The 24,079-nt window shown below is 41.2% G+C and overlaps 1 protein-coding gene across 1 annotated transcript in view; it reads right to left on the bottom strand.

The window, feature by feature from the left end:
* ASPH (aspartate beta-hydroxylase) overlaps positions 1-24,079 on the bottom strand; it is a 54,469-nt gene that overhangs the window by 17,644 nt on the left and 12,746 nt on the right. The window contains exons 4-8 of the mRNA XM_018561812.1: positions 15,676-15,762; positions 7,728-7,878; positions 3,951-4,087; positions 2,421-2,519; positions 1,248-1,337 (exon numbers count right to left, since the gene is read on the bottom strand). Coding sequence (XP_018417314.1) covers positions 1,248-1,337; positions 2,421-2,519; positions 3,951-4,087; positions 7,728-7,878; positions 15,676-15,762 — 564 coding nt within the window. The remainder of the gene's footprint in view (positions 1-1,247; positions 1,338-2,420; positions 2,520-3,950; positions 4,088-7,727; positions 7,879-15,675; positions 15,763-24,079) is intronic.

Raw genomic sequence — 24,079 nt, 5'->3', positions numbered from 1 at the left:
TTTCTGAAGATATGGGTAAACAGCGCGATTTAACAGCCTTTGAACGTGGGATGATTGTTGGTGTGGAGCCATGGAGTATCAGCAAAACAGCAGAATTCAAGAGCAGCTGTTGTTAAAGTGTTTAAAGACTGGACTGTCAGCCACAAATCTGGGTCTGAAGGTGCGAATTGTGGCCGTCAGCGACCAGTCAATGTTAGGGCAGAACGGAGAGTGGCAAGACTGGTACAAGACAACAGAAGGGCAACAGTGCAGTGTCAGATTCCTCGCATCACCTTTCAACATCTCGTGGAGTCACGAGGCGGCCCAACGAAGTAATCTCGTGGAGTCACGAGGCGGCCCAACGAAGTCATCTCGTGGAGTCACGAGGCGGCCCAACGAAGTCATCTCGTGGAGTCATTTCGTGGCCCAACGAAGTACTGATGGGGTGGTCATAATAATCTGGCAACTCAGTGTATATATTACTCTGTATAACCTGTGCCCTCACCTTTCTACTTTATGCAGACTTACAGGATACTGTGTCTTGTTTAATATTACTATAGGTTGTAAATCTCCAGAATGTAAAACCCCACTTAAAGCACAACAGGGTGATTAAATATATTTGTTTTTTCCAGAAACATATATTTGATCCGAGCTTGTCTCAGTTGTTTAATCTGAAAAACAGGTGGTTTGCTTCACTGACACAAAAGCTAATTTTCGTTTCTGACTAAGTGACATGTAGCCAAATATTCATTTCCTACTAATTGATGGCATGCAGTGCCCCCTATTTCACTGATTATCTCATTTTCAGGTAAGGCAGTAAATCAATTACTGTATTTAACACATATTTTTTATCATGTTATTCAGCCTCTTGGCTCGGCTCTGACCACATTCTGCTGTTCTTGGAGGAGGAGGTGATGGGTTGTTCATTCAGCTCTATCCAGAGCAGGTCTCCCATCTCCAAACAGCACCATCCAGTGGTGGCCAGGAACAAATGGTCTGGCTATTGTGCTAGAAACAGGATTTTGTTTCACAAAAGGTAACCCACCATTGCCATTTGTTCATGGGCTGGAGGAAAATAAAATATACAATGTAGAAGTCAAAAGTGAACATAAGTGTACTGACCTATAAAAGAACAATTATGTTTATTGGTCACAAGGCCAATAAAGAGAACCCAGTAATCACATTGTTGGATGCTGGCATACGTAAGCCTACATTTTGGTTTTGGAGCTCTAAAAAAATAAATCTGAAGAATCAGGGAGAATTTGTACCTCTTTATCTCCTGCTCTCTGTAGGGCATCCCCCAAGTGAAAGTAAAAACGACCATCATCAGTACCAGGCTCGCCAGACAATAGCCCTTCCTTAAAATAAAGGAATCAGTCAATCAAAACAAGTACATTATCCAAATATAGAAAATAATAATAATGATAAGCATGCAAGAATACAGGTTATTAATGTAGAACAACTGTTTAGATTTAAATTGTATCTATAGCCAAACTTTTTTTTTTAGTTTCGGATAGAGTAGGGCAGGGTCAAACCCCTGCTAGGTGCTTGCTGTCTGTGTACCATTGGGGACTTCCCCTTTATTTCCTGTCCTTGAGATTCAACAGGAAGTTAGACGTTAGAGGAAAGTTTCCAACGTGAGGGGAATTCCTCTCTTGGACAGTTGTCCCCAGAACAGGGGTCCCTATTAACAGATTTGCCCTTACCTTTTGTTCTGGGAACAACTCTAAAAATGTGTATAACCCTCACTTTCTTTCTCAGTGACAATGGTCACTAGTACAATAGAGGGGTAAAATCCAAGTCACGAAATGTGCTCTACATTTTTTTTAGAAGCAAAAAATCATCTAAAGCGAATGTGGCGTTTAATTTTAATCTACCAGTTTGCCTCATTTAGGTAATTTGGGGTTCAGTGAAAAAGTATGTTTATACTGTGAGTTTAAGATATCCAATGTTTTGTTAATGCACTTTTATGGTAATGAAAATGTTTTTTTTTTAATGTATTTCCATAAAAAGGCCCACCAATATCCTCAGCACCAAGCCAATGATGCTCTTAATCTGGCCCTGACAGGGGCTCCAGCCAGCCCTCCATACAATCAAAATTCAAATGTGGGCACAGGAATTAGGATCCTCAATAAAAGGTCCTTTATTATATCACAGCATAAAAACACTAACAAACAGTACATATAGAGGAGTGACTCTCCCCAATAGTGACGAAGTAATACAATTTGACAGAGGGTTCCCCCCCCCCCCCAAAAAAAAAAAAAAAAAAAAAGATTTTGACTCCAGATACACTTATCTACTTATCTATATACCTTGCCTAGAGAAACACTTTAACTAAACAGTTGTCTGCACTGAGAGTGGAGAAGTACTCTTTACATAATGTCACTTGGAAACCGGTGGAACATACCATATACTGAAAACAAATACTGAAAATAACTTACTCTTAAGAAAGGAATACTTTCAGCAATCTTGTTATCTGCTTTGAGGATAAATCCATAATGTACTTTGGCAAATCCATTACTGGGATCCTGTAATAAAACCTAAAAAAAAAAAAAAAAATCATATTATGTGAATATTACATAAACATGATGCATGGGTCTTCTAGAGAGAGAGTCTGTGATGTTTGGTACTTATAGAAATACCCTGATCAGGGCTGGTTGAGGCAATATTTATTAGCTAACCTTGTAGACAAGTACTGCAGAAAGGCCCTCGGTGCAGTTGTTTCACAGTGTTTGTATGTGAGGCTGTTTTATCTCTAAGCAACAGGGGGCACATACTGTACTTTAATACAGTCAAGAAGAAAGTCCCAGCCCTGGATGTTAAGAAAGGTGCCAGCATAGATATTTTTGGAAATGTTGTATGGTTGGGATATCTAAAGCAGTGCCTTTAATAACAGATGGTAACCTAACCGCTGAACAATCACTTTCTCAAACAATCATCCCCACACAGTTACCTCCTCATGTATACTTGCCCCTCCCTTTTAGATTGTAAGCCCTCACGGGCAGGGCCCTCCTTACCATCTTGTCTTGAATTGTGATTGTAATGTCTTCCTTATATTGTAAAGCGCTGCACAAACTGTTGGCGCTATATAAATCCTGTTTAATAATAATAATACCTCTCCAAGGCGCTCATCACAACAAAGGGAAGAAACTTCTAAAAACGAATGACCTGATGGTTATATAACTGATGTCTGTAATCACTGAACAGCCCCCCACTGTGAGCAAGGGAAAAGCTCTACAGTTAGCAACTCAACTTTAGCAAAATGACAGATTACCGTGTTTCCCCGAAAGTAAGACCTACCCCGATAGTAAGACCTAGCGCTATCTTCAGTGATTTCTGTAATATAAGACCTACCCCGAAAATAAGACCTAGTTCGGTGGTAGGTCTTATATTGCAGAAATCCGTTAGGTCTTACTTTCGGGGTAGGTCTGAACTGAATTTCAGTTCCCACCCCGCCCACACTCCCGCCGGCCGCAGCTCCCGCCCACACGCCCGATGGAAGCGGCATAAGATCACACCGGGACCAGCAACAGCACGCCGCCTTCTGGGACGTCCAGTCCTCCCCCAGCCAGGTAAGACATCCCCCGAAAATAAGACCTAGTGTCTTTTTTCGTGCAAAAAAGAAAATAAGACAGTGTCTTATTTTCGGGGAAACACGGTATGTACAATAAATGTAGATTACATACCAACATTTTAAATAATTTCCAGGGACACCTTTTAAATAGGCTAGTGGATCGCAACCAAACATGTGCCATACTATCTTGGAGAACCATAGTCTGAATGACATGACAATCAATGGTCTGAATCAAATGCATGGATCGATGTGAAAAATGCTGGTACCCAAAGATGCAAATCAGAATCTATATTTTAATGGTCTGACTTAATTTACCTGAAATGTGCCTGTTTACTGTATTTTGCACCTCATCATTTCAATTGTCTCTAAATGTCATAAAAGCATAACTCTGATTTACCTGTTCATACACTTCTTGGGCTTTCTTGTTATCACCAAGAAGGAGGTAGCCGACACCAAGGTCATTCTTCAGTGAGATATCATCAGGGTACAGCTGGACTAGCTGTTGGAGGGTGACCACAGATCCTCTTGTACGGCCTGGATGTATGTGATTCAAGGAAAGTGTAAGTGTATATAAAGGTCCCATTGTCAGTATAAAGAAAAACACAACTGAACAATATCATCCCTATTCAGTGTTGTAGTGAGGGTAATGTGTGGTAACCATAGCAATTAATTAACAGTATAATCCAATTGATTGCTAGTTATTGCTGTTTGCCAATTACTCAGTGTACTACCTCACTGAATTAGAATGGATTTTGGAGAAGCCTAGCTTCATTATCAAATACAGCATATCTAAAAGTCATACAGGAACACAGAGGAGGAAACAAAGTTTGGACACAGGAATAAAGATCATTATCAACTTCAATTTAAAAAAGCAGAAGGAAGCTGGCTGCTAAAACTGGGCTCAAAACAGTATTATGCTTATTTATTAAGGGCGGGAAAAGTGCAACAGTAATAAGGAAAGTGCAGTAACTCAAGGATGTCAGTGGTATTTTACCTTGTTACAATAAAGCAATAAATGTGGTTAGTGCACTTTATATATCGTGCACGTAGCTGTGTATTACTAGGCCTCACATATCCAAGTGTCTGAAATAAGTCTTCTATGTTGCCCCACAAGCATCAATTTATTTCAAACGTTCTTTCTCCAGCTGTTACTTTCCAGTTCAGGTTTATAGTAAATATGATTAATGGCTTTGGGGCAACAGACAGATCTCCTTTTAGACATGTGACTGATGAGGTCCCTTTTATGTGCTTATATGTTTTAAATACATTTTTAATTTCAGCAAATTGTTTGGATAATTGGACAGTGTAAGAACAAACTTTGGGAACCAACATTAGATAAAGGAATGATTGGTGAAGCCGGGCATTCTATTTGATTGCCTACTGCAAGCCCACGTAGGTTAATATGGACATCTGGCATTACTCAGCCTATGCCACATCTGGCACTACACTGGCAGCCTATGACTTGTTCTTATTTTTTAAGGTAGGATCTATGCTTAGTAAGTGCAATCACCTTCCAGTACACCGCACACAGATGTATCTTCAGATATGGCATTTTAGAAAAACAAAATGACCAATATGGGTAAAGCAAGTATCTAATTATATATTATTCAAATGGATTGTCTGGAAAGGCCACAGCTACAGTGTCTGATCAAATCTGGAACAAATTCTGACTGTGTGTGCCCAGATTTAGTAATAGGATAGAATCAGCTGTCTTTATTCTTAGTAGTATAACTAGGGTTAGATAAAATCTGAATTGATATTGTGCATTACCACTATTCATTGCGCCTTTACCCAAAAGTATTATTTTAGTTATAGGAGAAGCTGATAAGCTGAGTCAATAGAATCTGTCTATCATACTTCCAGACTTTGTTCCTGTCTACCTTTTGCATTCTTAGAAGCATAAAATACATTAAAAACCAAGCTATTAGAATAGGAAATGTAAAATTATATGGGAGGTCGTAGACTGCTCGAATTTCAACTGATTTCTGCTGAACTGGACAAAATTGAGGCATAGATGGAACTCAGGGATATGCGGTGAGGTCAGTGGCAGGTGTGGCCCCACTCTAGCCCGCCCCAGATCTGGTCACTGAGCTAAGTGTTCATCTGCGAAAACCACTCTGCCTGCATGGAGGAGCCTTTCTTTTCCCTCACTTGCTCGTTACTTTTGAGGCATCTAGATGGATGCCGTCAGTGTTTTTCTTTTCATTGGACAGCTTGGACCAATGGCACTTTGCCATTGGTCCAAACCATCCACAGAGCTTATGCCTCTGACTCCAATTTGTTGTAGCTCTGACATCACTATGTTAGGTTACACACAGTGGGGAATCCCGCGGCAGTGTAACCTAACACAGCTGTCAAAAGCTGGATGAAGCGCAATCTGTAATTAACAGGAGGCACTCCGTCCATGACAGGTTACACAGCGGGGAGGCTTTTCCCTCTGTGTAACCTGTTAGAAGCTGGTCTGAGTGGAGAAAACGCTGTCAGCCTCAGACTTGAAGCAGACAGTTTTTTTCCTCCATAATGGCAGGTGAGGCTCTGCCTCCTCACACTGCACATACCTGTTGGACCAGCCAGAATCACAAGGCTTGATAGTCCCTGCTTAGGTATTCAGCCAGGCGTGGATACTGCGACTGCCTGAATACCATAACTGGCACTGGAAATTCCTCCATCCATTCATTGCTGAACGAGAGAAATCTAGAAGTGTATGGCTAGGATAACAGTGGTGCTAATACCTGCTTGATGTCAGATATCTGTAATACTGAACATGACAAGTAATCGATCCAAGTTCATATTAAGACATATTACTTTAGTGATCAGAAGTAAGGTAGTTTGCTATGAGAGTCTGCACTGCATTAGTGCAGAGAGGCAGTAGGCTTGGATTTTCAGATTCAAGGCCATTCAGGAGATAATAATTATGGTCCAGCCAGCTGCACAGGAGGAATGCCAGAAGAAAAATGATAAAAAGACCTCGGCGTAAAAGATACCATATGTATGGTTAGAGTGCACTTTAAATAATAAAGTTATAACCCAGCATGGATTTTGCCAAGTCTGATCACATTAAGGATCTCCGAGGAACCTGACAGGAAGGTGATTCTCTTCAGATCTCCTCCCACGCCAGACCTTTTGGTTTATTGTGAGCATTGGTATCACCTACCTCTTGAAAGATATTCTGCAGGAACGTGGCAAGAGTTGAGTGCAATCTAGATGGCACCAGTACTATGTAAATTATTGAATAAAGCTGCAACATCAATTATGAGCAGTGTGGAGGGGTTCTCAGAGGCTCCTGGAAAAGTTGTTGTGTTGGGACAGCAGATTCCTTTGTAGGATCTATTCACAAGCTACGCTTTGTCTGTAGAACTGTGTTCTTAAACAAGCTGAGCCGCATTCAGTTTTTGGAAAATAATACAGACGCATAACTAATTCTAATGTTAATGCTCTTTCTGAACAGAAGAGCTATGAAATTTTTTTTATTAACTTTTGACTTAAGATGTCTATGGAAACAACAAGAATGCAATAAATCCTTACACATGGAAATAAACATCCCCATATGAAAGCACACTGAATGAACCTTTAAAGAAGAATTGATACCATTCAAGTGTCACAGCCAGTAAATAAGAAACATGAAAGGTAGAATATTTTTTTATAAAACTGAGAAAAACAAGCGGCTTTTTAACAATACAGTGAAGATTATTTATACTACTTCACAGACACTCAGATTGATTTCATTGTTATGCATTTCAATAATAAAAGGTTGTTTTGCATAAAGAGTGCCTACAGGTGAAAATGGAAATGTTTTGTTCTGGTGAGTTTGTCATTTTCATTACAGTTCTGTGTTATTATTGTGTGCTGGGAGGAAATGCTGTGTCCGTTCAGTAATCAAGTTATGCCGCTAGTCATGCCACTTCGAGATGGCATATTTTAAACAACTCTATTCAAGTTTATGTCACTTGATAATTCCAAAGGTCAAAACTTCACATCATCTTTTTTTTCTTTGAAATGGTACACCAGCGGTATCTAATGATTGTGATGGAGTCTAAAATATTTGGAAGCTACTGTGTCGGATTGAGACTATTATAATCCACCAATCCTATCATGACAGAAACTGTTTTCGAGTACTGTAAGGATAAAAGAAAAATAATCCCTTAAAAGACAACACCACTATACAGTGCCTTACCTAGGAACTGCTGTCGGTTTGCCCGTCTTTTCAGTGCCAGTTTCATTAGATCTGCAGGCACATTGGGCAATGTGGACACTTCTTCATAGGAACCAATAGCACGTAGGAGAACATCATTGCTCCTTAGCTTCTCAGCCAAATCATCTTCACACTATAGGTAAAACAGGGATTGACTGCTATGTTAAATAGGGTTTTATTAGACTGAATACAGCATTAAAGTGGTACATTGGGCATGTTATGGCCAAGACCAGTAGTACTTATTAAAAGTACTTATTTATTAGTACAGCAAGGTTACACATGTTAATAGTGTCAATGTCCTACTATTCTTAACTAAAGCTGGGCAGTCTTCTACAGCATTAAGAAGCCCACCAATAAAGAGCTGGAGGGCAGGCTATAAAATGGATATATTATCAGTGATGTAAAAGCCCCTCACATTTTGAATGACTGAGGGGATCATCATCATAAAGTGAAACTTCATGCCAAATTGATTCCCAATGGGCATTGGCATAGGGTGACACTACGCTTAAAGTAAGTGTAATGTCCACTCCTTAGAAATATATTGGGGAAAGTGGTGATCACTGACAACAGAGGATGTGTGCCAACATGTCATGGATGGGAGAGATCCCCTCAAGAGAAGGTAATATGTGATGGTGGGTTTTCACAAACATCACAGGAATACAGAACCCTGGGTTGTTTATTTAAGCAAATGTCAAATTTAGATGAAAAATTCAAGACTAGGCCCACCTCCTCCATCTGTTACGCCTTTCTTCTGGTCAATGGGGGCTACACATTGAGTGACTCACAGGGGAGGACATCTAGAAGTTTGAGTACACTTGACTTTCTTATAAACAGTTGAAATCTCCATAAACAAATGTCATGGACTTTTAGGGACTCCTTGGGTGGTTTAGAAAAAAGGGTATGTGGAGGCACGCCCGATTACACTTTACATCTGTTACAAGTTTAAGCAGTTTTATACGATGACAGGTGTACTTTAATTTTGCCATAGACGGGCCAGCAGAACCTACTGTGATGTATTGGCATAAGAAGAAATCAATTGCAACAAAAAGAGAAATTCTGACTGTCCTAGTATTAGCTGCTGTGACCTACAGTTTTATTTTCAACTTCCTGCAAGTTTTATAAATGGCTTCTGTGTGCAGATTAGCAAGCAGCATATACAACTTCAGAAAGCAGTCTGCACTGTATGTTCTCTGCTTGGCTAAATTCTATTCTTACTTGCCAACTCATTCTTTCAAAAATGTTTTGTTCCATCTTCCCTATTACACTGAAACACCATCTGTCACATCTTCATCCTTTTAATTTCCTCTGCATTTCCGTCCCTACCACCCGTGCTTTTCTCTTCCCTACTATTATGCTGCTCCAATAAATCAATACAGAAATATTCTTAAGCTCTAATAACTTCTTCCATGCTGTTATGTGAGCAGAAAGTGCTGGGCACAGACATAACGCTGTCACTATCGAACAGATCTGTGCGTCCTGGTTAAATATCACATTTTCCATTTAAAGTGATTCATGTGACACGGTCTCCTCGTAGTTCCCATTGTTTCTCTGGCACAGGAAGTGACAAGAAATGTACCCCCCAAAAATGAATTGACATGAGTTTTAACTATCTCCTTCTCTAGCCCAAACGAAAATGTTACAATTTCATTTTTAAATCTAATTAATTTTAATTCTAAAGCTGTATACGATCTGTCTTCACCTATGCCTAAGTAAACTCAGATAATTTGCATCAATCATTTTGAAATCTGAAACTCCAAATGGGGTTCTAGATTCTGATTTGGTGGTCCCCAAATTTGAGAAATATGAACAATACAGTGCAGTAATCTTTAGTAATCATGTATTTTGAAGTCTCAGATGAACAAGAAATGACACACACTAGCACGTTGGATTCCGATGTGAGAAAAGAGTTCAGATCCACTAAAATAGCACATTATTGAGGTACAGTAAAAGAAAAAGGAGATACTGCCCATATTAACCAGATACACTGTATGCGTTCTAGTTAGACTAGCCCAGGGTTGCATTGTTTTCCAATCCCTAAGCGCCATAATCCTTCTATAGGTTACAACCAAACTTCAGCCAAAACTTATTTTGTTTTGCATACAGTGATGAAGAGCCTTTGTCAAGTTTTTATTATGGTTTGTGTCCCTACTGAGATTTCCCCTTGCTTCCTATCAGTAAACCTCACCAACTGGCACAAAGAAAAAAAAACATGTAAGGCAGAGTGAGGAAGGATTAAAACGTCTTACAATGACTGTACTGTTGTATGTGCCTTCCTGTTGCAGAGACAGCCACGCAGTCCATTTCTTGCAGGGATATCAAAGGGACAGGAAGTGAGGGAAAATGAGGCCTGTCATAGGGTAACAAATGTTAACTTTTCCCCATTGTGTCCAAAACAACAGCAACCAAAAATTAGCTAGAGTAAGTCTATAGGGATTTTTATAATTAACAGTGCATGTTCACTGAGCAAAAATCCTGGCCTGTAAACATGCCTGACAAGACAAGATTTGTATAGCTCTGGACATTAGGCCTTTCAAAAGATAAATATGGAACAAACATATTCCAACCACCAGGGTTGCAGCTGTAACTGGGCCCTGGCGCTCCACCACTGTACCTAAAATCATTAGTTTGTAGTGTTTTAAGAAAACTGTCAAATGAAAATTAACAAAAATGTATCAGTAATTGGTATCTGTGAGTACTTGGTCTGGTTTGTACTTGGCCTAGTCTTGCACCTGGAACATTATCAGTACTTGAACTTGTACCAAGTACGATTCTTGGTATCTGAACATCCCTAATAAATATGGAACGAACATTGCTGTTCTCTTGAAATTTCTAGTTGCATTGCCTTTAAGTTGAGCCACTGGCTGAGTAACTGATTGGGGACAGGTTTGCAGTTTGGAAACATCAGAGTAAAATCTGACGTTCTTATCTATATAGTTCTTCTGTTCCAGTGGCTCGGAGTATTACAGATACTGCACAATATGGTCAAAAGTGTTTTGGACACTTGACTATTAAACCTACCTATATGGCCAAAAGTGTGCAAACAACCCTCCAAATTATTGAGCTCAGGTGTTTCCAGTGAAGGGTAATGTTAATGCTAAAGCATACAAAGTCATTTTAGATAATTGTGGGTTTACAATCTTGTGGCAACAGGAAGGTGAAAGGCCCTTTTCTGTTACAGCCAGACATGGTAAGATGACTCAGATGTGGAGAAATGCACGTGGCATGCACATAGCCCTGACTTTAACTGTACTGAACTCCTTTGGGATGAATTAGAATGCCAACAGTGACCCATGTCTTCTTGGCCAACATCCTCAAATGATCTCACAAATGTTCTTTTGACTGAACAGGCACAAGTTAGCAGAGACGCTCCAAAATATTATGAATAACTTTTGCAGAGGAGTGGAGGCTGTTATAACTGCAAATGGGGGTTGGGAGTGGGTAAATCCATATTATTGCTCATGGTTTGAAATGGGATGTCCAAAAAGCTCATTCAGTTGTGATGATCACACATTTTTGGCCATATAGTATATCTCACCCCCAATCTGCTTCTGCTCGCTGTGTGTTTGAGAATAGTGGATGAGGTGGTGAAGTTAGGCAGAGACTTTTATAGAATCTAGCTCTTCCCAGTCCAATGCACAGGAACAGTTCAAAAAGTCACAGTTCCTGAAAAAGTGAGACGTGATCTACTTCCCCTATACCTGACAGTAGTTTTTGTCTTGTAAAAATTCTAGTAAAAAGCAGTGTTTGTGCCTAAACCTAAGTCTACTAATTCCAAAAGCACAAATGGGTTTGACCGAGAAGTAGAGGGGCAATAATGCCTACAGGCAATAGATCAAAAATCTGATTCACGGCTGTGCGTAAAAAGCAGTATTCGTCTTTACTCAAATTACTATAGCAATAAACCTATTGGCTCACTTTATCTGGATTAGCAGCTCCTCCTGTGACCCAAACTCAGGATCTAGTGGGCTACTGTCCAGCACTGCACTGCACAGAAGATCCTGACAATATTGTTTGGATCCACCCCATTGCCTGATTGACAGCTGGCTCTACCTCTCTAGAGCCAGAGCCAACTGTCCCCGCCCCCTCCTCTGCCTGTCCCTGCAATGAGTACTGGAGGAACAGAGAGGGGAGGGAGGAATCCCTGTGGAGGGCGGTGACTGACAATCACTGTTCTCTGCAGGGAGAAGACTGTGAGCTGAGCTATTAGTGGTTTGTGATGGCTCAGCTCTCGAGCTATAGAGTTGACATCTGTACATTTTACTGTCCCAATACTTCTCCTTTAATCCTTCCCTACTCTATCTAAAACATAAAAAAGATTTCACTAAAGATAAACTTTAATATGTTTTATTTCTGCTTTGCTGAACAGCTCAGGTCAAAAGCATTTTTTCACAAATCCCCTATAAAAAAAGAGCAGAAAAGCTTTTATAGGTGTGCTACATTCACACCTATATTTTAGGTGTGATCAGGAATCCCTAATCTGTCCTTTACAAGCAGTAGCTGTCACCCACTGCAGTTAATGATTGGGTGGCAGCTGCTGCATTTGACCGCCAGCATACCGCATGTAATCGTATGTGATATGATTACATGTGATTAGGAACCAATCACTACACCCAGAAGCACAATCGATGCATCCAGGAAGAGTGATTGATTCCTAACCACATCCATTGCCGTTGTAATTGGCAGATTAGGTTGTAAACCGCTTGAAAATGGCAGATTAGGAAGGAAGACAAGTTTCTGATGCAGGAATCCCTAATGGCATCTAAAATATAGGTGTCAATGGAGCCTAAGAGGCACTTGTGGAAGGCATGCACATTTTGGGGAAATTCACAATGACTTTAGTTTGCATACAGAAACAAAACAAAAAAACGAAAACAAAGGAAAAGAGCCCTAGTGGGAGTTCTGCCTGTAGGAATGATATCTGAGATTGACATGACAGTTACAACTACGAAGCAGTATGGCATAGTAGGCATAGTAGGCATAGTAGTGTCTCACATACCCAAATCATACCATTTAGCAACAATGTGGCAAGGAAAAAGAGCAGAACATTAGACATGCATAGTATAAACATGTACAAGTGTATCCAATCATTACAGTGTTCTACATTAGAACTACAATCAGGAAACAAAATCTCAAAATACATATTTATAGCCCGGCGGTCTGTCACTGTGGTGGTGATGTTTGAGCTGCATTACTACAGCTATGAAAGTTTCTCAACTCCGTTTGCAGCAGGAGAGAACAACGTCTAGGTAAAGGGTGGAGCAGATTCAACATGGACTCAAACTGCACTGTTAGGAATGGCTCAATTAAGTTGTAGGTGTTCTTTCTGTTATGTTTTCTTCTTACCAATGGCCCCAAATATAGCAGGGACAAGTAAAAAACATTTTGTTTACTTTACATACTGTACTTTTTGCTGAATGTTGTATTTTTCCTGGAGTTTTACTTTAACACAAGCAACTAATGACAGCATTACAATAATGTGACTAGATCTCTGAAAGAGTAGCTGACTCCATTTATTCTTGCTATAGCTGAAGTATGAACAAACAGGTACTGTATATACATAGATATGATAGATGAAATACACATATGGGAGCTGTTTCATCTGCCAAAGAATTTGTATTTCTGTCCATTCAGTCCTGAGATTTACACAGCCCTGCCACACAGCACAGCCCTATTTGGCAGGGCAAGAGACCTCACTTTCTGTAATGCAGTAAAGTAATAGAACTAGGACTTATCCCTGCCCTGGATGAAGATAGATCAACGCATCTTTCTGTCACTCTGCTCTCTAATCCTATCAGCATGCCCCTCTTTAACTCTTAGGCACTGCTTCACAGTCCTGATCCTCCAAATCTGAGACCTGCAGAGCAAGCGGCAAACACTCACTCTGCTTGCATTTAAACACATTCATTTAATGATGATTTCATGAATACAGGGTTGTATTCATTTTGTTTATTGCATCTGCCTGGAGTTGATCCAGAAGTATTAAACCCTCAAGCTTTTTTTTCAAAAATGAATCCAGATCTGCAAATTGATCTTACATTGGGGATTGCCTTGACTCCATCTTTTTGATATTTTTTAATTATGAGTTTACTTATGCTTTAAAGCAGGTAGGCAGCTTCGGCACTCCGGGTCCCATGAGGCATTGGAAGACTGACAAGGATAGGCATGACAGGATTTGTAGTTTAACCACAGCTGAAGTGCCCAAGTTGCCTAACCCCACTTTAAAGAACTCCAGGAAAACGCTTTATTAACCCTTGCAGTGTGGCTCCCCCACTGCAAGGGCTAACTGCTCATTTGTGTCTAGGTTAAAAAATAACAAAGTTATACTCACCCGAAGCTCCAAGCTGGCCACTTGTCACAGCGCTCCCTCCAGCCTCTCTCCTCCTACGCTGCAGCATTGGAATCGTCCTCACGTCTATAAACTGGGTATAGACATGATGATTTACGGGACCTTAGACCACCTGCAGTGGAGAGGGAGAGTGGCTGGAATGACTGGTCTAAGAACAAACCATCTCAGAGCATCGGGTGAGTATCACTTTTTTTTATTTTTAACCTAGACAAAAACAAACACTAAGGGCCTGTTCACATGAGTTTCAGGTCCTGATCTGCAGACGCAGTGCTACTGATGCAGTGCGTTATGGCTGCGTTTTTGATGCGTTCCAGTAAAAAAAAAAAAAATAAAAAATATTTTTTTTTTGCTGGAGTGGGGCTGTTAGTATGTTAGCTGCAGTGCAGTGCGTTTTTGATGCATTTGCGTTTCCTGACCGTACAAAATGTGACATGCAGTATTTTTCTGTCGTAAGCTGAACGGACTGCGCACGTGAGAACTGTAGCCCATAAAACACATAGGGATACATTGGGATGCATTTTTAATGCAGCAGCGCACGGAGCCGGTCAGCACACAAAACGGACGTCGTGTGAACAGGCCCTTAAAGTGATATTAAATCTTCATTTTTTTTCTATATTCACTACTAGGAGGCCCACCCTTTTTATAAAATTGCTGTAGTTTTTCTTTTAAAACGTTCAATTCCTCGTTTTCTAGTGGGTCCCTGCAGCGCTCTTACCCCTGCCCCCTGCACGGGTGCCTCCATCAGCTAAGCAGCTGCTGTGGAGACACCCGCGTGGTCTCGTTCCCGCCCGTGCCCGCAGTAGCTGTATACACAGTAGCACAACTGGGAGACGGGGACATTGTTGTCACCCTACAACAGGAACTACCTGAACAAGAACCTTCATGCTATGATTCCCATGTATTATTTTAATAAAAAATGCAGATATTTTTTTTTTTAAGATGAACTAACCCAAAACACCCCCCCCCCCCCCCCCACACAACCAGGAAGATCGGGGAATGGAGAATCGCCTCAGGACCGGCTGTGGTGACAAGCGGCGCTGAGAGGTAAGTGTGGGGAGGAGAAGGGGAGAGAAAAAGGTACTGGGCGGTTTTTACCCTAATGCCCAGACCTAATACTTCTTTAACCTTTGCAGTGCGGGGGGTGGCCCCACTGCAAGGGTTAATAAGTTTTCCTGGAGTTCTCCTTTAACGTAACACTATTGCAAGGGAGACACTGGGGCTGTCATTGCTGGCCTCCTAATGAAAATGCTTGTTGTCTGGCTGTTTCTGACAAGTATTTTTGAGTTACCGACTCAGAATATGAGTGCCAGAATTCCTTGTCAGGGAACTAGCATTCTCAAGAAGAAAGTTCATCAATGGCAGCCATTGATGAACTTTCCATTGACATCTACAGTACACATCATTTATTCCGTTTATTCTCCTCAACTGACATTAGAAAAAAAACAATATGAAAAGAATGGAAAAGACCTGCAAACAATGTCCAGCTTTGACGGTCCTGCTGGCCTTCTCACTTACTATATGACTATATTTTTGGAGCATTACTGAAAGTACCGAGGTGTCCCTTTTCTTTGGAAGATAACATACCTGAGCTTTGCCATATCTGGCTCTTGGGCTCTGCGGATAGTCAGCTACCAGGGTTTCAAATGCCTTCAAAGCCTCTTCGACTTTTCCCTGTAAATCATAAACAAGGTAATAATTACCGGCAATGTTCAATTTACAACACACAGAGAAACAAATCAAGTAATCCCACTAGCAAAGCACGCTGATAAAGCATTAGAGCGGCAAATAAGTGGGCAGAGGTGGGAGAGCTGTGTTCAGAATAAAGATGACTAAAATGACAGGAGCACAGGTGGACATTTGTGATAAACCTCTGTGCATTATAAACGCGCTCTACTGCCTCTGCTAAATATAGAACCTAATGTAAAATTCACTTAAAGTCTTCCATGTGAGTACAAATCAAATTATTCCACATCACTAGAAATGGGTTAGCCATGTGACCTTGCATTTTTATCAGCCGCCATCCCAGGTGGGCAATAAAATAAATATGATCTAAACACGCTATAAATAGTGCAATAGCTTTGCAGGCCTGGAGTTGAACCGGGAAGCTTGGAAAATGCAATCTACAGAACAAAGAATGAGAGACATGACACAACGTGAGAATTTGTTCAGTTAAAGGATACCTAAAGCCCTGATAACATCACATAGCAGGTACCTCCTGCATGTCCACTCAGCTTTCATCTTTAGCTGCCCAGATGTCTAAAACCAAGGCAGGAAGCTAGGATAATATTTGCGTACCAGAGCAGTTCAGGATTACAGGCGATCATACTCTATAGAGGAAAACTGACTCTTGGAGGTGCCAACTATGTGCTGACAGAGGTTCTCTCACTTCATGTTTCCTTGTGTGTAACTCAACCTCAGAAATACACATAGGGATCTGTTTATAAAGGACATTTGCTGGACCGTCTGTCTGTATTTTATAGGATTTGGCAATTATTTTCTGAGGATTCCCTATATGTGTAATGAGGAGGCTACTCTTCTATGGATTTAAAAGTGGTGGGCAAATCTTGCTTGTAATTGGAATCTAAAAAGTTGTATTTTGATGTGACTGGCAAAATGATAGGCAAATCTTCTTGGAATATGATAGCCAACTTATGTCAAATACAGATGAACGAATGTCCAGCAAACATTTTCTGTGTCAATCCCACACCAAATCCTATAAACATAGAACCCATAGTTAGAATGACAGCTAATGTATGAATATATCATCACATATTTTTGGGAGTTTTTTTGTGTCTTTTTTTTTTGCAGAGGAAGTGAGTTACTTCAAAGAAGACAGAGTACATGGGACCATACAAACTGTAAAGCAACTCTCTCTAGAGAGTTGAGAGTCAGAGTCATAGGGGTTGATTTACTAACCTTTTAAACACACCACGAACGTGTATACACCTCTGTAGTGTGTTCCCTCCCAGCATGATCTATGGGAGGAATCAAAACACCTTTGTAGTGTGTACACACCCAGCAGGTGTGTTGTTCAAAGCCCTGCAATGAATTGCAAGGTAATGTGGTGTAAATTAGCTCTATGTTATGTTGCTTGCGTTGATGAATGCAGGAATGTAAATGCATGAGCTAACCATTTTTGTCTAAACTGTGAAGCAGCATTATATATGCATCATGTGCATGATTTTTCCATATATGGCATTAGTGGAAATATGCTTTTAGAGACTTTTTGGTTGATAAATACGTTTTGCTGTGTGAAAATCACACACACCTGGTGTTTATGTGTGTTTAGGTTAGTAAATCAACCCCATAGAGTCAGAAAACCCCAGTCAGATTTTTTATTTCTCTTCTCTTCCTGAACCCCCAGAGGCCCAACAGGAAGTATGGAAGTATGAAGTAAATCGCCTCTGAGGTTGCTATGGCATAACCAGTTGTCCCCACTGGACAATTACCCCTTACCTCTTGTTCTGGTGACAGTCATAACATTTTGGATTTTCGTTTTCTACAACCTGTATAAAACTGCTGGTCATTAAATTTACAACATGCATGAAGTTGCTTGTCACATTACCTACAATGTGTATGAAATTGTAGGCCACATCATCTACAATATATATGAAATCACCAGCTGTATCTAAAACCTGCATGACATTGCTGGTCATATTATCATCTACAACCTGTATGAAACTGCTGGTCATATCATCTACAATGTGTATGATATTTCTGATCCTATCATGTACAATCAGTATGGCATTGCTGGTCATATCATCTTCTACAACCTGCATAAAATTGCTGGTCCTATCATGTACAATGTGTATGAAATGGCTGGTCCTATCATCATCTACAACCTGTATGCAACTGCTGGTCCTATCATCATCTACAACCTGTATGAAACTGCTAGTCCTCTCATCATCTACAACCTGTATGAAACTGCTGATCCTATCATCATCTACAACCTGTAGGAAATGGCTGGTCCTATCATCATCTTCAACCTGTATGAAATGGCTGGTCCTATCATCTACAACCCATATGAAACTGCTGGTCCTATCATCATCTACAACCTGTATGAAATTGCTGGTCCTATCATGTACAACGTGTATGAAATGGCTGGTCCTATCATCATCTAAAACCTGTATGAAACTGCTGGTCCTATCATCATCTACAACCTGTATGAAACTGCTGATCCTATCATCATCTACAACCTGTATGAAATGGCTAGTCCTATCATCATCTACAACCCGTATGAAACTGCTGTTCTGAGGTTGCTATGGCATAACCAGTTGTCCCCACTGGACAATTACCCCTTACCTCTTGTTCTGGTGACAGTCATAACATTTTGGATTTTCGTTTTCTACAACCTGTATAAAACTGCTGGTCATTAAATTTACAACATGCATGAAGTTGCTTGTCACATTACCTACAATGTGTATGAAATTGTAGGCCACATCATCTACAATATATATGAAATCACCAGCTGTATCTAAAACCTGCATGACATTGCTGGTCATATTATCATCTACAACCTGTATGAAACTGCTGGTCATATCATCTACAATGTGTATGATATTTCTGATCCTATCATGTACAATCAGTATGGCATTGCTGGTCATATCATCTTCTACAACCTGCATAAAATTGCTGGTCCTATCATGTACAATGTGTATGAAATGGCTGGTCCTATCATCATCTACAACCTGTATGCAACTGCTGGTCCTATCATCATCTACAACCTGTATGAAACTGCTAGTCCTCTCATCATCTACAACCTGTATGAAACTGCTGATCCTATCATCATCTACAACCTGTAGGAAATGGCTGGTCCTATCATCATCTTCAACCTGTATGAAATGGCTGGTCCTATCATCTACAACCCATATGAAACTGCTGGTCCTATCATCATCTACAACCTGTATGAAATTGCTGGTCCTATCATGTACAACGTGTATGAAATGGCTGGTCCTATCATCATCTAAAACCTGTATGAAACTGCTGGTCCTATCATCATCTACAACCTGTATGAAACTGCTGATCCTATCATCATCTACAACCTGTATGAAATGGCTAGTCCTATCATCATCTACAACCCGTATGAAACTGCTGGTCCTATCATCATCTACAACCCGTATGAAACTGCTGGTCCTATCATCATCTACAACCTGTATGAACCTGCTGGTCCTATCATCATCTACAACCTGTATGAAATGGCTGGTATATCATCTACAACCTGTATGAAATGGCTGGTCATATCATCATCTACAACCTGTATGAAATTGCTGGTCCTATCATCTACAACCTGTATGAAATTGCTGGCTTGTGAATGATTTTTCTTTTAAAAGCACATGCATTCAGTTTATTTAAACTGCATATAGTAACCTTCATACAGACAAAGGAGGGGACGGACGGACACATTTATCTCTTACAAAGGGGAGTGAAGATAAAGGAAATGCAATAACTATGACAAGATAACTTGTGCACTGTTGTGATATTAACTGGTGCAGTTGTTGCAGGAAGGATGACACTTCCAGCTGATATACTGCAGCTCAATTCAGCCTGGAGCAAAGCCTGGCATGAAGGGAAAAATAACGCCGCTTTATTTTCATTTATGTCTGCTGGTTATGACTTGGAGACATGGAAAATGGGATTACACTGTGTGTGATGTGAAGTGATCACTTAATCCAAGGTCCCAAAAGAGAGAGGCTCACATAATGCCTTTGTTTATTTCAATGTGTTACAGTGGCACTCAGTCATAAATCACCCACTTTGATATATTTTACTGCATGCAGCACAAGGCAGCATTTATAGAAGTTAAAAGAATTTTACAGGAAAACTGAGGTCTTCATTTGCTATTCCCCTGTATAGTAACACAAAAGTTCTCTCTATTGCTCCTAGGATTTACTGGACATGGGAGCTAAAATTAGAGATTTGATAGGCAGCAGCACCTAGAAATACTGGAGCCAATAAATGTAATTAAAGTTCAGACCATTGTGATCATCCAGCTACACAGGGTTTTACACAATAGGCAATAACGGTCATATTTATGATGAACTAGGCATTCTAATCACCTTATAGTGCTGGGACATTCAGTGCAGCAACTAACTACATGGTAAGTAGGAATTTGGCTATGAACAGCATGGGGTTTTTACTGTCCATAAAGAACATTCACAATGAGTAATATTTAATATAACCCCAATTCAAAAAAAGGTTGGGATTTTGTGTAAAATCTACATTAAAACAGAATGCATTGATTTGCAAATCCCATAAACCCATATTTTATTCACAATAGAAACTAGGAAACATATCAAATGTTTAAAGTGAGAAAATTTACCATTTTAAGAAATAAGATCATTTTGAATTTGATGGCAGTAACACATCTCAAAAAAGATGGGAAGGGCAACAAAAACCTGGCAAAGCAAGTTGTACTAACAAGGAAGAGCTGGAATAACATGTTGCAACTAGGTAAATTGGCAACAGGTCAGTAACATGAATGGGTACAAAAAGAGCATCTTAGAGAGTCAGAGTGTCTCAGAAGTAAAGATGGGCAGAGGTTCACCAATCTGTGAAAAGCTGAGTAAAGATTGTTTCACAATTTCAGAATAATGTTCCTCAACATAAAATTGCAAAGACTTACATACATCACATATATATCATCATCTACAGTACATATTATCAAAAGTTTCCGGGAATCTGGAGAAATCTCTGTGCACAAGGGACAAGGCCGAAACGCAATATTGGATGCCCATGATCTTCGGGCCCTCGGACAGCACTGCATTAAAAACAGGCATGATGGCAGTAACACTGTGACGGACATTACAGCATGGGCTCAGGAATACTTCCACAAATCTGTGAACACAGTTCACCTTGCCATCCAAAAATGCAAGTTAAAGCTCTATCATGCAAAGAAGAAGCCATATCTGAACATGATCCAGAAAAGCCGCCATCTTCTCTGGGCCAAAGCTCATTTAAAATGGTCTGTCACAAAGTGGAAAACTGTTCTGTGGTCCGACGCATCGAAATGACATTCTTTTTGGCAACCACGGGTGCTGTGTCCTCTGGACTAAAGAGGAGAGGGACCTTCAGGCTTGCTATCAGCACTCAGTTCAAAAGCCTGCCTGATGGTATGGGGGTGCATTAGTGCATATGGAATGGGCAGCTTGCACCCCATCAATGCCGAAAGTTATATCCAGGTTTTAGAGCAGCAAATGCTCCAGTGCAGAAGATGTCTTTTTCAGGGAAGGCCTGGCATATTTCAGTACGACAATGCTAAACCGCATACTGCATTGATGACAACAGCATGGCTTTGTACTAGAAGAGTCTGGGTGCTTAACTGGCCTGCCTGCAGTCCAGACCTTTCACCAAATGAAAATATCTGGTGCTTCTTGAAACAGAAAATATGAAAAAGAAGACCCAGGACTGTTGAAATCCTATTTAAGGTAAGAATGCGACAACATTCCTCTCCCAAAACTCCAGCAACTGGTCTCCTTAGCTCCCAGATGTTTATAGAGTGTTGTTAAAAGACTGTGGTAAACATGGCCCTGTCTCAACTTTTTTGAGACGTGTTACTGCCATCAAATTTAGAATTACCTTACTTCTTAAAATGGTAAATTTTCTCAGTTAAAACATTTGATATGTTTTCTATTTTCTATTGTGAATAAAATATGGCTTTATGAGACTTGCAAATCATTGCATTCTGTTTTATGTAGATTTTACACAGCGTCCCAACTTTTTTGGAATTGGGTTTGTAAATGGTAGCAATCTTTCAGTCAACTAAATGAACCTCATCATCTTTCATTCACCTATACTATGTCTGTTTGCAGTCCAATAGATTGCACATCTTACTGTATATCATGCCAGCTCCTAAGGTACCTTATGGGCACAATTGCATTTAATCCAAAGATCAGTAAAAAGGACTCTGCTTTCTAAAGCAAGAAATGCTTCTTTTATATTCCATTCTGTTGCTATGTGTCGAGGTACCCAGTATGTTTGTGTTTAAAAAAAGAGTTACAATTTTCGGTTCCGGCGCCCAATGTGCTAGTCGTGTGCAACATCGCTCCGTCCCGTTCAGTTATCAAGTGCACCGTTCGGCTCTCTCACAACGCCCTGCAATCACCGGAGTCATCGGAACAAGTCACCCACACACATGGACAGATTCGTCTCTCGTCCGAACCTGACGAGAAGGGCCATCATACCTTCTTCCGACGGCACCTCCGAGACATCCAAGATGGCGGAGACGGACGACATGCTGACATCCCCTGACGACGCTGCTGAAGGTGAGCTCTCTCCCACTGCGTCTCTGCAGGCGGAACACCAGAGCACAGCGGCGGCTGTTGCTGCCTATCTCAAGGCTGATATGAAGGCCATTGTAACGGAAGCGATACAGCAGCAGCTGGGCCCTATGCAGCAAACATTAGAGACCCATGGCCACCGCTTGCAGACGGCAGAGCAACGTGACAGTGATCTGGAGGACTCGTTACATGGCACACAGCGGTCACTCAAACACTCTGATCAGTCCCTCCATCTCCTAATGGAAAAGATAGACGATTTAGAGAATAGATCCAGGAGAAACAATCTAAGGGTCATCGGCCTGCCGGAAGCGGTTCCCTCTGCGGACCTCTCACATTTCTGCGCAGTAACCATACCAAAGGCCTTGGGCCTGCCATCCCCGTGCAGAGTTGAACGTGCACACAGAGTGGGTGCCCCTAGAGACCATCAAAAACCCAGACCAGTGATAGTCCGCTACCTGGACTTCAATGACCGCAGCCAGATCCTTCAGGCCTATAGAACCCAGCGCAACATGGTGGCGGAGGGTCACAAACTTCTGCTTTTTGCCGACTATTCGGCAGTCCTAACCAAACAGCGCAAGTCGTTCTCTGAGGTGCGCAGATTACTAGTAGAACGTCGCATCAAATTCACATTGGCCTATCCTGCCGTGCTCCGCATATCCACCCCGAATGGCGCTGTGGAATCATTCTTGTCGGCAACAAGGGCTATGGAGTTCATGATGGCACCGCGGGAGGCCTCCCTTGTCTCACCGTCCAAAAGCCCCCCGCGGAAGAAAAAGGCTTGAGGAACCGGACGGTGTCTCTCTCTCTCTCTATTCCATATCACTTCCAAATGCTCCACGGGACGGAGCTTGATAGTTCAGGACATTGAGAACTGATTTGTTGTTGTTCCTGTTAATATTCAGTTCTCTCCCTACTGCTGGTGCTCAGCTTGAAGGAACAAGCTGTACCACGCTCTATCTATTGTTGCATCCCTCGTTGGGAAAAAAGGAGGTCACTTACGCAAACTGACCCTGTTACTGATGTTACCCCTCATTTATAGCATTATACTGCTTTTTTTGTCTTCACGTTTTTCATGTTCGCTGCACCCAAACACTTTGGCCTCATCAGCACTGGGAGGTTGTTCAAGAGACCCTCCCACCCACGAGGAGTTCACCGCTTCATTAGCACCTTTCTCTAAAGGATCTGTTGCATTTGGGACACGACCACGAGTGGTGGGTGAGAGCGAAGGGACACTCATCTACCCACATCATACGCTTTCAAGATTTCATGATCACTCGCTATACCATCAACCCAACCGCTTATGGGATCCCCATTGAATATAGTGACATGGAATGTCAAGGGTCTTAAATCACCACAGAAGCGAACCCAAGTATTACGTCACCTCAAGAAATTGAAGGTAGATATTGCCCTGCTCCAAGAGACCCATCTCCCTCAGGATGACTTCTTCCGCATGCAGAGATCTTGGGTGGGCAAGGTCGTGGGCGCCCCCGCCAAAGGAAGATCTGCTGGGGTGCTCGTCCTGTTACGCAAATCGTTGCCCCATACAATCCTATCCTAAAGATGTGATACACAGGAGGGACGATGGGCCTACATCTCCATTCTCTTGGGTTCCACCACGCTTGACATCTGGAACGTGTACGGGCCGAACTCGGACAACCAAGTATTCTTTGAATCCATACTATCTCAATCAACACAAGCTCCTACGAACACTC

The sequence above is a fragment of the Nanorana parkeri genome, unplaced genomic scaffold (assembly GCF_000935625.1).
Source record: "Nanorana parkeri isolate BGI_ZX_2015 unplaced genomic scaffold, ASM93562v1 scaffold546, whole genome shotgun sequence".
NCBI lineage: Eukaryota > Metazoa > Chordata > Amphibia > Anura > Dicroglossidae > Nanorana > Nanorana parkeri.
This window is presented reverse-complemented; position numbering and strand designations above follow the sequence as displayed.